This window comes from Ceratotherium simum, chromosome 16 (genome assembly GCF_057802395.1).
Source record: "Ceratotherium simum simum isolate JZ-2026a chromosome 16, ASM5780239v1, whole genome shotgun sequence".
Classification (NCBI taxonomy): Eukaryota; Metazoa; Chordata; class Mammalia; order Perissodactyla; family Rhinocerotidae; genus Ceratotherium; species Ceratotherium simum.
The window spans coordinates 55,062,599-55,077,041 of NC_141915.1; the positions used below are offsets into that span (position 1 = coordinate 55,062,599).

At 54.5% G+C, this 14,443-nt stretch overlaps 1 protein-coding gene across 3 annotated transcripts in view; it reads left to right on the forward strand.

Moving 5' to 3' along the window:
* The window catches only part of TTYH2 (tweety family member 2), a 40,978-nt gene extending 28,915 nt beyond the window's left edge, over positions 1-12,063 (forward strand). For 2 of the 3 annotated variants that reach the window (XM_004432713.3, XM_087441508.1), the window contains 8 exons: positions 145-214; positions 503-558; positions 1,072-1,164; positions 1,375-1,467; positions 3,056-3,198; positions 3,902-4,087; positions 4,583-4,661; positions 10,078-12,063. In XM_004432713.3, coding sequence (XP_004432770.1) covers positions 145-214; positions 503-558; positions 1,072-1,164; positions 1,375-1,467; positions 3,056-3,198; positions 3,902-4,087; positions 4,583-4,661; positions 10,078-10,158 — 801 coding nt within the window. In that variant the 3' untranslated portion in view covers positions 10,159-12,063. Of the gene's footprint in view, positions 1-144; positions 215-502; positions 559-1,071; positions 1,165-1,374; positions 1,468-3,055; positions 3,199-3,475; positions 3,825-3,901; positions 4,088-4,582; positions 4,662-10,077 lie in introns of those variants that run through there. The other variant, XM_087441507.1, reaches the window with a different exon arrangement.
* Positions 12,064-14,443: the final 2,380 nt, after the last annotated feature.

The following is a 14,443-nucleotide window of genomic DNA, read 5'->3' on the forward strand; positions in this document are numbered from 1 at the left end:
AGGAAGGGGCAGAGCCAGGACTCGAACCCGGGAAACTGGCTCCTGACTATTCTTGCCCACCCGGGACTGAGCTGAGGGGTCCAAGTGGCTGGGGCCACTGGTGTCGTGACTGTCCTCTACCCGTCCCATCTCTCCCTGGCTCAGGCCACCAGTGACTTCTGCGCAGCTCCCGACACCTTCATCCTGAACGTCACGGAGGGCCAGATCCACACAGGTAACCAGCTCTCGGGCCTCAGTTGTCAGAGGCGCTCTGGATGCTATCAAGCCAAGCCCACGGCCAGCCAGTCTGTGCCTCTGCTTACCTCTGTCAGCCCTGGAGTCACCCAGTCCCTCCCCCACACTTCACACACACACACCCACACTTCAGGTCCAGCTGGGCTTCTGGGCCATTTCTTAGAAGCTACCTCCTTTGGGAGGTCGGGGACTGGCTTGGCCACTGAGGATGCATGAGGGCCTGGTCGCTTGTGAGCTCCCGACTGACGCCAATGTCTTTGCCTTGCAGAGGTGACCCGTTACTACCTGTATTGCAGTCAGAGCCTAAGCAGCCCCTTCCAGCAGGTACAGCCCACCCAGCCCACCCAGCGCAGCCTTCACCCTGCCCATCAGTTCACTCCCTCTTGACCCCAAGTGCAGCACTGACCAGTAACGTGGAGGTGGCTGAGTGTTCTTTGCTTCACTGTGGTCCTCTGAAGGGGCAGTGCTCTCTGTCAGCATCTTCTAGATCAGTGTTTCTCACATGCCCGTCGCCCAGGGGGCTGATTAATATGCAGATACTATGCGGTAGGTCTGGTCTGGGGCCCAAGATCCTGCATTTCTCACAAGCTCCCAGGAGAGGCCAATGCTGCTGGTCCGAGGACCACACTTTGAGTAGCAAGAAACAAGAGGACTGTGCAGCTTTCGAGGAGCCTGCGGGATGAGGGGAAGACTTCCTGTAAGCAGGAAGGGCCGTAATCAGGGATGTGACTGCAGCTGCAGCTAGGGGGAGGGGTTGCAGGGGGACAGGCCCTCACAGCTGTGGGGGCTCCTGGGAAATGGAACCTCCCAGCAGGGCTGTGATCTCTCTTGGCCCAGGCACTGACCATCTTCCAGCGCTCGCTGACCACCATGCAGATCCAGGTCGTGGGACTGCTGCAGTTTGCTGTGCCCCTCTTTCCCACAGCAGAGGTAAGGCGGCCTCCCACAGCATCTGTGCTGGAAGGTGGGGAGCCCCAGGGCCAGCGCCTCAGACAGCCAGGCTGTGGAGAGTGTCCCCCCCTCAGACCTGTTTGCAAAAGCTGCTGTTTGTGGCTTTGTCCACAAGCCCTCCCCCGACTGCTCATTCTCTGCCTCTCTGTCTGTCTGCATGTTTGCCTGTTTCTTTCTCCCTGCTTCCAGAAAGATCTGCTCGGAATCCAGCTCCTGCTGAACTCATCAGAGTCCAGCCTTCACCAGCTGACAGCCATGTTGGATTGCCGAGGGCTGCACAAGGTGCTGGGGTGGCCCTGAGGGGCAAGTGGGGGGCGGGGGGGCACCCAGCCGGCCACATTTTCCCAGAGAGAAGCCAGTAGAGGCTGGGAGAGTGATTGCCTGGGCCCCCTTCAGGCCCGGGGAATGGGGCAGAAGACAAGAGGAAGACGGAAGAGGTACCAGGCTTCGTGTTTCTCTCCAGTCGCTGAGACAGGGAGACTCAGTGAAAGGCACCAGGGGCAGGGATAGGAGGATTGGACCAGGTTGCCTCTAGAACACTGGGGGACCCTGACCTATAGGAGGGAGGCTCTTCCCCATTGTTCAGACTCCCGGCCATCCAGTCAACCCATCCATCTCCGTAGGTTGCATGTAGACATCCCAGTCTCATTGCCAGAGTCATCTCTTCAGGAATTTGGAATATCAGACACTAATGCAGGGAACACATTGGGAGTATCTGAGCACCTCTTCCCCAAAGCAGTAAGCCAGTGTGTGTCAACAGCTTTCATATCCCATATGGATTTAGGGCGAATAGCCCTAATAATGACCATGGCTGCCATTTAGTGAGTACTTGGTTCTGTGCTCAACCTTGTTCTGTGCACTTTATATCCTATATGTCATTTAGTCCTCACACTATACTATGAAATGCATGTTATTTCATAGAAGATTTCGTAGATGAGGAAACTTCATACGTATGTGGATAGATAGATAGATAGATAGGTAGGTAGATAGATAGATAGATAGGTAGGTGTGTATATGTATATATCTATATATCTATAAAGTAGCTTACTGAAGATTCCAGAGCTGGCCAGTCAAGGGCTAGGTTTGGACACTGGCAGTCTGACCTCAGAGCTGAGAACATGGGAGTCGCCCTTGTATCCTCTCTCCCTCCCCCTCCACACCCAGTCCCTCAGCAAGCCCTGGCAACTCTACTCTCAAATGTGTCCTGAATGCGACCGCTTCTCTCTCCCTGCACAGCTTACGCCGCGGTCCAAGCACCATCCTGCTCCCTGGGTGACAGCCGGGCCTCCTAACCTGTCCCTCAACTTTCTCTGGCCTCCTTACCACCCATGACCTTTCATATACGGCAGCCAGAGCGGTCTTTTTAAAAACCAAATGGATCACATCCCTTCCATCCCCAGACCCTCCGATGTCTTCCCGTCCCCTCATGATAAAATGCAAACTCCTTGCCTGCCCTGCAAGGCCCAGCGTGACCTCGTGCCATCTCACCCCGTCTCCTGCTGGCCTTTTCTCTCTTTCTCGAACGTGCCAGCTTGGCCCCTCTGCCTCTTCTGCTCAAGGTGTATTCCACACCTTCTTGCCTTCCTGGCCCCAGATTAAATGCCGGCTGTCTCCTGGCTCCCCCACCTTGCAGCCTTGTCTGTCTCACAGCTGACCCTCCCATGCCTAGCATACAGAAGGTGTCTAGAAAATGCTTGTAGAGTGAACAAGCCCCGGAGCATGGACTGTTAATGTCTGCACAAGGTGCTTGGGATGGGGAAGGATAGGAGATCCCAGGTCCAGGCTGAGGGGAGGGGCTTCCAGACATAAGCGCAGAGCCAGGCTGTGTCTGCAGTCCCCCTGCAGCTGTGTGTCCCTCCTCCTCCCCCAGGACTACCTGGACGCCCTCGCTGGCATCTGCTATGACGGCATCGAGGGCTTGCTCTACCTCGGCCTCTTCTCCATTCTGGCCGCTCTGGCCTTCTCCACCTTGATCTGCGCGGGGCCGCGGGCCTGGAAGCACTTTACCACCAGGTGGGCTGCCTGCGGGGGCTTCCTGGGGGAGTAGGTACAGGGCTCTGCTCTGTGACTGAGCCGAGAGCTGGTAACCTGGGACGGACATGGGGACCAGGGGGCCCAGGCATTCAGCCCCAACTGGCTGGCTGGATTTCTCCAGAAGCTTCCCTGAGAGTCCAGAGGCAGACTCCCAACAGGAGGTTCCCAGGGGCCCAGGGCAGGAGCAGGGCTGAGGGTGGCGACAGCCCTCATGCCACATCCTGGCATCCCTTGCTTGTCCTCTCTTCCTCCGCAGGACTGTGTGGTGTGAGCTGATGAGGAGAGCTTTCGGGGCTGGGAGGGATGCCCTGGAATACCAGGGGTGACAGATTGTAGCCCTGTCATCAGGGAACCTGCAGTCTAATTGGGGAGACAGACAGAGACGAGATGGTGTTTCCGTGCCTCGAGAGTAGATCAGACAAGAGGAAGCAGGGTAGAGAAGGTGAGTGTGCCCGCAGGCAGCATGGTAGGCTGCCTGGAGGAGGCGGACATGAAGTTGGGAACCGGGCAGAGTGATCTGTGTGAGGCAGGGCTGAGGACCATGTTTTGGAGGAACCTCAAGGAGACGCATGTGGCCAGAGAAAGAGTCTTGGGACAAAGACTGGGAAGCAGGCCAGGACCCCCGCTGCCTCGGAGCCTCCCTTGCCCCTCACAGCCGGTTGTATCCTACATGTCGTTCTAGGGACAGAGACTATGATGACATTGACGATGACGACCCCTTCAACCCCCAGGCCCGGCGCATTGCCGCCCACAGCGCTCCTCGGGGGCAGCTTCGCAGCTTCTGCAGCCGCAGCAGCGGGCTGGGCAGCCAGACTAGCCTGCAGCCCCCAGCCCAGACCGTCTCCAATGCCCCCGTCTCGGAGTACATGTACGGCCGGGCTCCCTGGGGCCTCCCCGACAGCCCCCCCACATATCCGGGCTGGCCCTGGACGAGCTGACCCTGTGGGCAGCGTGTATGGGTCCAGAGAGCCAGGTGGGGAAGAGGGCATCAAAGGCCCGCCCTGGGCCCCACCGCAGCCATGGGATACCTGGTGCCTCTGTCTCCCCTGCACACCCACATGTGCTGGAGGAAGAACCCACTGCAGATATCGAGCCTTTTGCCTCAAGCCCTCAGGGGGGTCTCAGGGATAAAAAGCTGCATTTCCCTGCTGCTCCTGGCCCCTGTCGCCCCATCTGCTGCTTCTCCCCTGGGCCTCCTGGAGAGCTCTTTCCCTTCTCTTCCCACCCACACTCCCTCCACTCTATCCTTGGTCCATTTCCAACCCCCACTCCCATATGCACACCCCCGGGACCCTCCTGTAGGAATCTGAGCACCACCCCCGCCCCTTGCCTTCCCTTCCTGAGCTCTCCTCTCTGCCCCCAGGAACCAGGCGGTGCTCTTTGGTGGGAACCCACGCTACGAGAACGTGCCACTCATCGGAAGGGGCTCCCCTCCTCCCACGGTAACCTGGGCTCCTGAGGCAAAGTCACGCTATGACCCTTGTTGGGGAAATAGAGATAAGACGTCCTGCCAACCCAGTGAATCCCCTCCAGGAAGGTAGACAAAGGAAAGAGTTCTATTATTGAATAAGCATTAAACCAGACCACGATGCATATCACAAGCACTCCACTAAGGAGACTGCAGAGACAGAAAGCTTGCCCTAGATAGCCAGCAGATACACCCCACTGCACACCTGTCCTCAAGATAAATGATGCCTATCCTCAAGGAAGAGGCAGCACTATTTGTCACACCAGTCCATCCTAAATCCGCCTGGTAATTGGGGGGCCATCAGTGTTCACTAATTGCTGCAGAGATGGGGGGCATCTTCCTTGATGCCTGTGTTTCAGAGAGATGGCTCCCAAACCCTTAGGAAAATGTTCCTGGATTGTAAAACTGCCAGGAGCCTTGTTGACCCTTTAAAAAGGTTTATATACATCTCAAAGGGACAGAGAAATAATTTACAATAAGTTTCCTAAAGGAAACACTCTAAGAAGAGAGAGAGAGAAATTTTGGGGGTTTTTTTTGCTCCATGGAAATTTTTTCTTTTTCAATTTGTGTTACCCTTACACTCTGGGCTGGAAGGTGAGGCCGCTGTGGTGTGTCTGGGAGGGCTAATACCAGACCTGGCCTTCCTCAACCCCACTCAGCTCCCAGAGGCCCTAGGACTGTGCCCAAGTGGGGTCCCTGCCTCCCGCCCGCCCACCGCCTGCAGACGGGGAACCTGGACACAGCATCAGGGCAGGAGGCTGCAGTGTGAGGGGTGGGTGGGCAAGTTGAGAAGAAAAGACGATGCTGTCTTTTCCAAGAGAAGTGTGAGGGTGGCAGGAACACTGGCTGGGGCAGAGATGGCTGCAAGTGGAGACGGTAGACTGTCGAGGCTCAGCCACAGACTCCAGTGCCAAATACCTGGGCTCAAATCCCAGCTCGTCACTTATGACCTCTGTGACCTTGGGCAAGCACTTCGCCTCTGTGTGCCTCAGTTTCCCCATCTACAGAACGGGAGGGTAATAGCACATACCACATAGGTGGTCTGAGCGTTGGAGGAATTGGTCTTTATAAAACCGTGTGTGTGGCCCAGTAGATGCTGTGGGAGTGAGCTGCTTTTTTTTTACCTCCTTCTGCCACACGTGCTTCCTCCCACCCCACCTTCTCAGAGGCGTGGCATTTATAAGAAGAGGGGGGAGTCTAAGACAAGGCCAGAAGTCTGCGACAGGGGTGGGCAGAAGAGTTCTTGAGGCAGGTGTGTGTCGGGGAAGGAACTCCTGCCTTCACTCGGCTGCACGAGGCGGTTCACCCGCCCATGCAGGTGTTTGGAAGGGGCTGTCCAAGTGGTGAACGAGGAGCACTGGTGACCCAAGGACAGGGGACTGATGACATGGGCCTGGGCCCTGAGAACCAGGATGCTCACGTACGCTCACGTGCGTCCAGCGAGTGCTCTCAGTGAAAACCATAGTGCCAGCCCCGGGGAGATAGAGAGGGGGACCCTGCCCCGTCTTCAGGAAGTGTATAATCTGCAGGAGGGGAGACTCAGGAAAGCTGCTTGGAATAAGTGCCGTACAGTGCTTTGGGACCTGGACGGGGGGGGGGGGGGTCTTTCCCTGCTGCTCCTTAGAGCAGTGGGTCTCACCCAGGGGCGATTTTGCCCCCCAGGGGACATTTGGCCATGTCTGCAGGCAGTTTTGGCTGTCATGACTGGGGGTAGTTGCTACTGGCATCTTGTGGGTGGAGGCCAGGGATGCTGCTAAGCACCCACAGCACACAGGACAGCCCCCACCACAAAGAATGATCGGCCCCAAATGTCCACGGTGTCCTGGTTGAGAAACCAATCTCACTGACCCTCCATCTTTCCCTGCTATGACGCCACCTTGCTGGTTTTGCCCAGAGTGCCTCCCTGCTGTCCTTTCACAGACAGCACTAGCTCAGGCCCAGCCCTTGCATCCTGGGGTCCTCAGGCGGGGAGAGTGGGCTGGTTGAAGCCTGCGTTCAGAGTCGACACCTTTTAAATCTCAACCTGGCTGCTCTCTCTAACCAGAAGCCTCCTGGGTTCCTTTTTCCTCCCAGTGGCTGCTGTGGACCCAGGAATGCCAATTGATTTTAATATTAATCTGAGCACAACATAATTAGGAGAAATCTGCTGCTGTGAAAAATAAATTACTCAGAGCAGTGTGATGTCAAATAAAAGTGATTTTCTGGGGCTGGCCCCGTGGCTTAGCGGTTAAGTGCGCCCCCTCCGCTACTGGTGGCCCAGGTTTGGATTCCAGGTGCGCATCAACGCACCGCTTGTCTGGCCATGCTGAGGCGGCATCCCACATACAGCAACTAGAAGGATGTGCAACTATGACATACAACTATCTATTGGGGCTTTGGGGAGAAAAACGAGGAAAAAAAGGAGGAGGATTGGCAATATTAGTTAGCTCAGGGCCGGTTTACTTTCTGTTTTGAAAGATCCAGGCCACTCTCCCTGCTATGTGTTACTGAACACAAACATAGGTTTGTTTACCTGCCGCACAGGAGGGCTAATAACTGGAATGCCAGGCTTGTGGCAAGGAAAGAGGCTTACTATCAAAAGGCAGCCAGATGAGGAGATGGGAGTTAATTAGAACTCAGATCCACCTCCTCAAAGGGGTTTTTATTTGGAGTTTTAGAGAGGGGAGGGGGAGCATGTGCTGGCGTTTTAGAGAGGGGAGGGGGAGCATGTGCTGGGGTGTTAGGTTGGGCAGGGGGAGCATGTGCTGGAGTGTTAGGGAGGGCAGGGGAGCATGTGCTGGGGTGTTAGGGAGGGAGGGGGAGCATGTGCTGGGGTGTTAGGGAGGGAGGGGAGCATGTGCTGGGGTGTTAGGGAGGGAGGGGAGCATGTGCTGGGGTGTTAGGGAGGGAGGGGAGCATGTGCTGGGGTGTTAGGGAGGGAGGGGAGCATGTGCTGGGGTGTTAGGGAGGGGAGGGGGAGCATGTGCTGGGGTGTTAGGGAGGGGAGGGGGAGCATGTGCTGGAGTTTTAGGGAGGGGAGGGGGAGCATGTGCTGGGCTTTTAGGTAGGGGAGAGGGAGCACGTGGCCGTGCTGATTGGCACCTTCCCACCAGCCTGTGTTTGGCCTTGAAGACTGAATTTCTTTTCCCTTGACTGTCTGGACTCTTTTGGTTAGTTTTCATCTTCAGCCTGCGTTTGGCCTTGTGAGGCTGAATCTTGATGTCTGGACCTTGACTTCCTGAGAAAGACAGCTCACTCATATACTAAGAAGGGACAGAAAGACCTGGTTAGTTTTAAACAACAGTTGATTATGCTGAGTATGCACAGCTGCAGTTAGCCAAGCTTATCTCCAAGTTTTTGCTCTAGGAAAGATTTTTTACCTTCTTCGTCTTCAGTTTCATTAGCAGAGATGATCAAGAACTGCCCTTATTTGCAAGGCTCAAGGACAGAATCAACCTTCCTCCCAATAATTAAAACCTTCCCAGAAATCCTAATTGCTTTGGCAGAGTTGACTGCCCTGCCCCACCCAGCTCAACCTGCCCCGGGGAAGACCCCACCCTCATACCATGCACAGGGCATGAGGAGACATCTCCTGATGCTACCGACCAAGGAGCCCACAGCATGGAGGTGTGGACGAGCACCCCAGTAAAGACCACCCTCCCCCTGCGCCTGCTCTAAATATTCACTAGTACTCAGGGCATTTGATGTTGGATAAATCCCTCCCTCTCCCAGCTCTGTCTCTGGGACAGAGGGGGAATTTCACTTGGGTGGGTGATATCAAGCAAGGTATCAGAATGTACTGCCCGTTCCCTTGGCTAGAAATGTGTCTTCCCTTAGCTCTGCCTTCCAGGAACCCCTCCTATCCTTCGGGCACCATGTCCTAGACTTGATGGACCAAAATGCCCCGGGCAGTTGTTAAAACAGCAGTACCAAGACTTCACTCCTGACACGCGGAAACAGAATCTCCAGGGAGGGCGCCCAGGAAGTTCTAGTGTAACAAGCAGCCCAGGGGATCCTTACCATCAAGTGAGTTTGGGAAATTCTGCGTCCAGGAGGAGGGTCCCACACGTGAGCGTGCCTCGGCATCACCCAGAGGACTTGTGACGACCCAGGATTTGTATTTCTGACATGTTCTTGGGTAAAACTGAGGCTACTGGTCTGGGAAGCCCACCTGGAGATCCCCTGCTCCGGGGCAGGCTCCCTCACCCTCAGCACTACTCACATTTGGGGCTGGATCATTCCATTTCATGGGGGCTGTCCTCTGCACTGTCGGAGGTTTAGCAGCATCCCTGGCCTCTCTCCGCTCCCTACCCCACACTGTGACAAGTAGAAAAGCCTCCAGATATTGCCAAACGTCCCTGGGGGGCAAAATCGCCTTTGGGTGATTCCCACTGGGTTAGGGAGTCTCATGTCTCCCCCCAGCTGGAGGCATTCTTCCCCACTCTGGTGTGAATGGCCTGGACCTGGACCCCGGGAACTTCCCTGGGGCCGGGAGACAGTCAGGGTCCTGCTGACCCTCCGTATTCGGAGTCAACAGACCAGTCAGCAGCTCCTGGAGCTTGTAGTCTCGGGTCCTGTGACGTGAGACGTGACAATGTGAGAAGCCGTGTCTCTAACCTACGTCTGTTGAGCGCTTACTCCATGTTAGGTCACTGCTTCTCTGACTTGGCTGCATTTGGAAGAGCTTTAGAAAAAATGAGGGCGGTGCTTTAAAATGCTTAATTTTATGGTATGTTCATTTTAATGAACATAACAATAAAAAAATACTGGTGGATGTGGCCTGGGCGTCAGGATGTTTTAGACTCCCAGGTGTTTCTAAGGGGCAGCCAAGTTTGAGAACTGCTGTGTGAAGGGTCTTGCCTGCTCTATACCATTTCATCCTTCCAACATAATTGCTGAGTGCTCTTCGGTCCGTTTTGCAAGTGGGGAAACTGAGGCTTGGAGAGTTGGAGAACCTCAGCCAAGGTCATGGGATGAGTAAGATGCACAGCTAGGATTTGACCCTGCCTCTCTGAGTCTGTGGGCCTCTGCCCTCAGCCTGCTGGCTGGGCGGCTCCTCAGTGCACTGGTGCACCCTGACGCTGTCCCTGGTGTTGTTGGTGTGCACTGGAGTGGATGTGGCAGCCATGGTGGAGGGAGGTTGGCTGGTCTGTGTGTGTCTCTTGCATTTGACACTGGGAGCCAGGTATCCTGATGGCCCCAGGGCTGAAAGCATCACCAGCCATGAAGCCTGCCCAAGCCACTCTAGTATCCTCCAGTCCCGACGATGCCTTGTCATTAAGACTTGGTGCCTGGCTGCTGCAGCTGGCCTGGCTCTCACGCCCTCAGAAGTTCCCTGCACCTTTGCTGGTAGTGTCTGGTTTAACCCTGTGTGACCCTGTTCTGACTGTCCCCTCTCCTCTCTCTCACAGTACTCTCCCAGCATGAGGGCCACCTACCTGTCCGTGGCGGATGAACACCTGAGACACTATGGGAACGACTTTCCAGCCTAACACTTTCAGGGGTTCCTGCCTCCTTGATCGTTTTGGTTTTTAATTAATGCAAATGCAAGCTGCGTTTCTTTAATAGAAACCAAAGGCGTCTGGAGACCACATGCAGGGCTGCGGGATTGGAAGGCGCCCGCAGCCGCAGAGGAACAGCTGAGATTCAGGGAGATTCAGCCTGGAGTTGGCTGAGGTTCCTGACCAAAGCCCCGGGCAGGCAGAAGACCCATGACCTGGACCAGACTCTCCCTCTTCTGGCCTCCTCTCCACACCAGAAATGCCCCTCAGGTGCTTGGCCGTCCCTAAGCTGGGACCCTGGTTCAGCTCACCCCTACATCCCACCCTCGCCAGGTGGGGAGTGGCAGTGAGGAGGGGCCGGGTCAGGCTCAAGGGTCCCATTGCCAAGACTGCCTCCTACTAGCACGGCCAGAAGCCCAGGTGACCACTCTCTGAGTCACCTCTCTCCCCCTGGCTGCAGGGATAGGCAGCATGTCCCTGCAGGTATAGGTGGGAGGACTGATCAGCAGATGCTTTTAAGGGAAGTGATGTCCCCGATGAGACCAGACACTGTCCAGATTAGTCTCCTGGGGCCAGATGGACTCTTCCTGGGCCACAGAGGGAAAGCATTGGAGAGCTCTGCATTGAGGCTGGTGGCTCCAGGGCCGGGGGACCACAGCCTCATGCCTGGTGGGCTTCTGCAGTGAGACCTGGTGGGAACGTGGGTGAAAGCCTGCCACGTTCTGCCTGTCTTTCTGCAGCCCTCCTTCGCCTCCCCTCCATTCCAGAATAGATGCTTGGGAGCTTGTTTGCTGCAGATAGGGACCATCTCAGGTATTAACAGACACTTTGAAAGCGAGTTTAACTCTTTTTTTCCCAATGTTTTAAATATTTTGATTATCCAAAGAATCGAAACATAACACATCCAGTTTTTACGATAGATTTGGGGCTCATTCCTTACACCTGGTTTGTGTACCATGACTTGGCAGATTTTGCTGGCCTTAACCAGCCAGTTCTTTATCGATCTGGAGGTGGGGGTGTGGGGATTTTTAAACAAAATAAAGATCAGTGAGATTTCCTGTCCCAAGCTGCTGTTTGATGGGGATGTGAGTTCATCCCACTCGGAGGGAGGCCCTTTAAGAGAGGAAAGAAGCTAAGAGCAACAGCTGAGCAGTGGCCCCTGTTCCAGGGGAAGGGCCGAATGCCCAGGTCAACTTTCCCTTCCTTTTTGTCTTCAAGCAAGTTTGTCGTAAAAGGTTTTAACGCAATGGGATGATTGTGTCTTCACCTGAAGACAGGCGTCTTCTCTACATCCCCCACACCCTGTCCTGACCCTGTTGTCGTGGGCCCCTGCACCCCACCTGCTAGGTGAGAAGGCTTGTTGGCCAGGAGGGAATAATGACCCATCCTGCCCACGAGGGCCCAGGGTTAGGGTCTTTGGTGCTTCCAACCTCCTGCCAGCTCAGAGTGCGCCACATTGAGGCCCCCACAGCCTCGCACACCAGAGCAGGGATGTGGGGTGGTGTGGCTTGGGACGAGGGCTCTGTTTCCATTCTGACAGAGCCACCTTCTCATCAGAACACTGACAGCAGAATGGTTCTCAGCCCCCAGCCAAGCCTCTGCGATAGAACGGGGCTACAGGGCAGCCAGGACTCTGTCTCACCTGCATTAACCTGTACATATCGTGTACCATAAACACACCTTCGATGGCCACATCGCGTGCAGATAGCTACTCTGTGACGTCAAGGTGTTGCTTCTTAACGTTCTTTGTTGGCAACTAGAGAGTTGTTTTTAATTGCATGTAAACTAAACCAGAATCCCTTGGGTGGTTCCTGAAGGAGCCAGGTGGGCACATCTCTGCTTGATCCATGTGCACCCTCACCTGGGGGAGAAATAAACCACTTGTACTAAAATGTGCACTCAGTCTCTAACTTCCTCAGCTGTGGGAATAAGGAGGGGACTGAACGGTCCCTTCTGGCTGGGTTATGGGGTGGGGGGGCTTCAAAGCAGATTTCAGTGCAAGGATTGAAATATGGGCTATTGAATGAATGTCACGGGGCCTCTCACGTGGCTTCTACTACTCAGGACCAAGGACAGGTCTTATTTCTGCCCCAGCCTTTCTCCTAAGGGCCATTGCTCTTCATGTTAAGACTCACAATAACCCTATGAGGTCATTTGTTTTGCAAATAAGCCAACAGAGGTGCAGAGAGAGTAAGGACTTGGTTGGAGCGAGTGGCAGAGCCCGGAGTGTAACCCAGAGCCCAAGCCGGGTGCCTCTATGTGATGCTCTGGGCTTGGAGCGGTGGTCACACAGCAGGCTGCCTCTCCGGGGTGAGGCATGCGAAGCCGCATGCCTCCCCCAGCTTTGCAGCAGGTCCTTGCTGCACTCTCTTCCTAAACTCGGCGCCTCTCCAGGCAGGGCTACCTGAGATGCACAGCGCCCTTCATGCTTTCTTTGCAGCATCTCATGTGTCTGGTGAACAGCCGAGCCAGCGTGGGGCGTCCTGGAAGGGCAGACTCCAGCTTTGCCCAGGGCCTAAGCTACTGTTTACTCTTCCGTGCAGCAGCTCGGCTCCTGGAACTGAATGCGTTTCAAGGAGCTTCCTGAAGGGAGCAGCTTGTGCATCTTTGGGGAGCATTTGAGGTGAGATGCAGAGGGTTCAGTGCAGTGGAACATGCCAGGTTCCGAGCTGCACATCCCTCAGAGCTGAGCATCACAACTAGGGCTCCTTTGAGTGGAAAGGTTTGCCCTCCCCATTCACAGAATGGCCTCCTTTCTCCCCTGTCTCAGGATACTGAGGGGGAAAGGCTTGGAGCAATGGGGAAACTCTTTTCTATAACTAATCTGATTTTTTTAAGGTAAATGCAGCTTAATACCCAAGTAAAATTTGCTTTGGGGGCTTTCATTTTCTCTGGGTCTGCAGGGAGACCTGAGCTGTAGGCAGGCCCTGCACGAAGGAGGCCATGTGGGAGTGCACAAGCTCAGAGGTGGTTTCCATCACCACGTGTGCCACCCGCTTTCCTATCTCGGCCAGCACCAGTCTCTCACCCACGGGAAAGGGGTGGGGTGGGTAGCCTCCCAGCCAAGCATGCCACTCTTTCACCTGCCAGCCTGCCTGCTCAGCCTTACCAGCCCCAAACATCTCTGAACAGCAGCTGATGCCAGACCCAGGAACCTGCTCCTGGAGAGAAAGAGTAATGAACTCCATCCGGCCCCTCTGTAAGCGGAGCCTTGCCAGGCAGAGGCATGTGTCTGAGTCTGTCATTCAGGGCTCACTTATACATGTGGAGCGGCCAACAGCATGGGCCCTTCTCCAAAGCTCGTTCGTCTTCATCTCCAGTCATCCAGAGCCATGCTCTATATTTTCCCTCCTTCAAAGCTGCTCGGTCTTGTAGTTCAAAGTACCAAGGATGATCTCACAGCCTCTTGACTTGTAAACTGCTGATGTAACAACACTCAAGAGGCCTGGCATGCTCATTGCCAGATATACCCACCCAGATCAGGAGAATTTACCTTCCTTTCTTCTCTCTTTCACTCATTTAACTAAAAATGTATTGACTGCTTAGCACAGGGGCCAGCAAACTACAGCCTGTGAGCCCAGCCTGAACTGCTGCCTTGTACGGCTTATGAGTAAAGAATAGTTTTTACATTTTTTAATGGCTTTAAAAAAATCAAATATTTGCAACTGATTTTGATGGTAGAGAACACTGACTTTGAAGCTCAATTAAGCAAAATGTTATCTCCTCCCCAAAGAATTCCATTCTTCTCATTAATAGACCTGTATTACAAAAAAAAATTATACTCAATGAATATAATATTTTGAATTTCATTAATCAAAAATGTGTGGGAATTGGTTTTCTCTCTTGTCATATAAGTATCTACAACATATCTTTGACTTCGCCTCTTAACTCACACCCTAAAATATTTACTATCTTTTACAGTAGTTTACAGTTTGCTGGCCCTGGCCTAGCATGTCAGCTCCTCTCAATTCTGGGACTATGGAAGCAGCTAAGTCAATTGTGGTCTTTGACTTCATGGAGTTTACAAATAGGCGAGGAAGGCATCCTGGTTGATAGACAGCACCTTTTCTCTGTGTTCTCATAGGGTGGAAGGGGCTAGGGAGCTCTGTGGGGTCTGTCTTATAAAAACACTAATCCCAGGAGCCGGCCCCATGGCTTAGCGGTTAAGTGCGCGTGCTCCGCTGCTTGCGACCGGGGTTCGGATCCCGGGCGCGCACCGAGGCACCACTTCTCTGGCCATGCTGAGGCAGCGTCCCGCATACAGCAACTAGAAGGA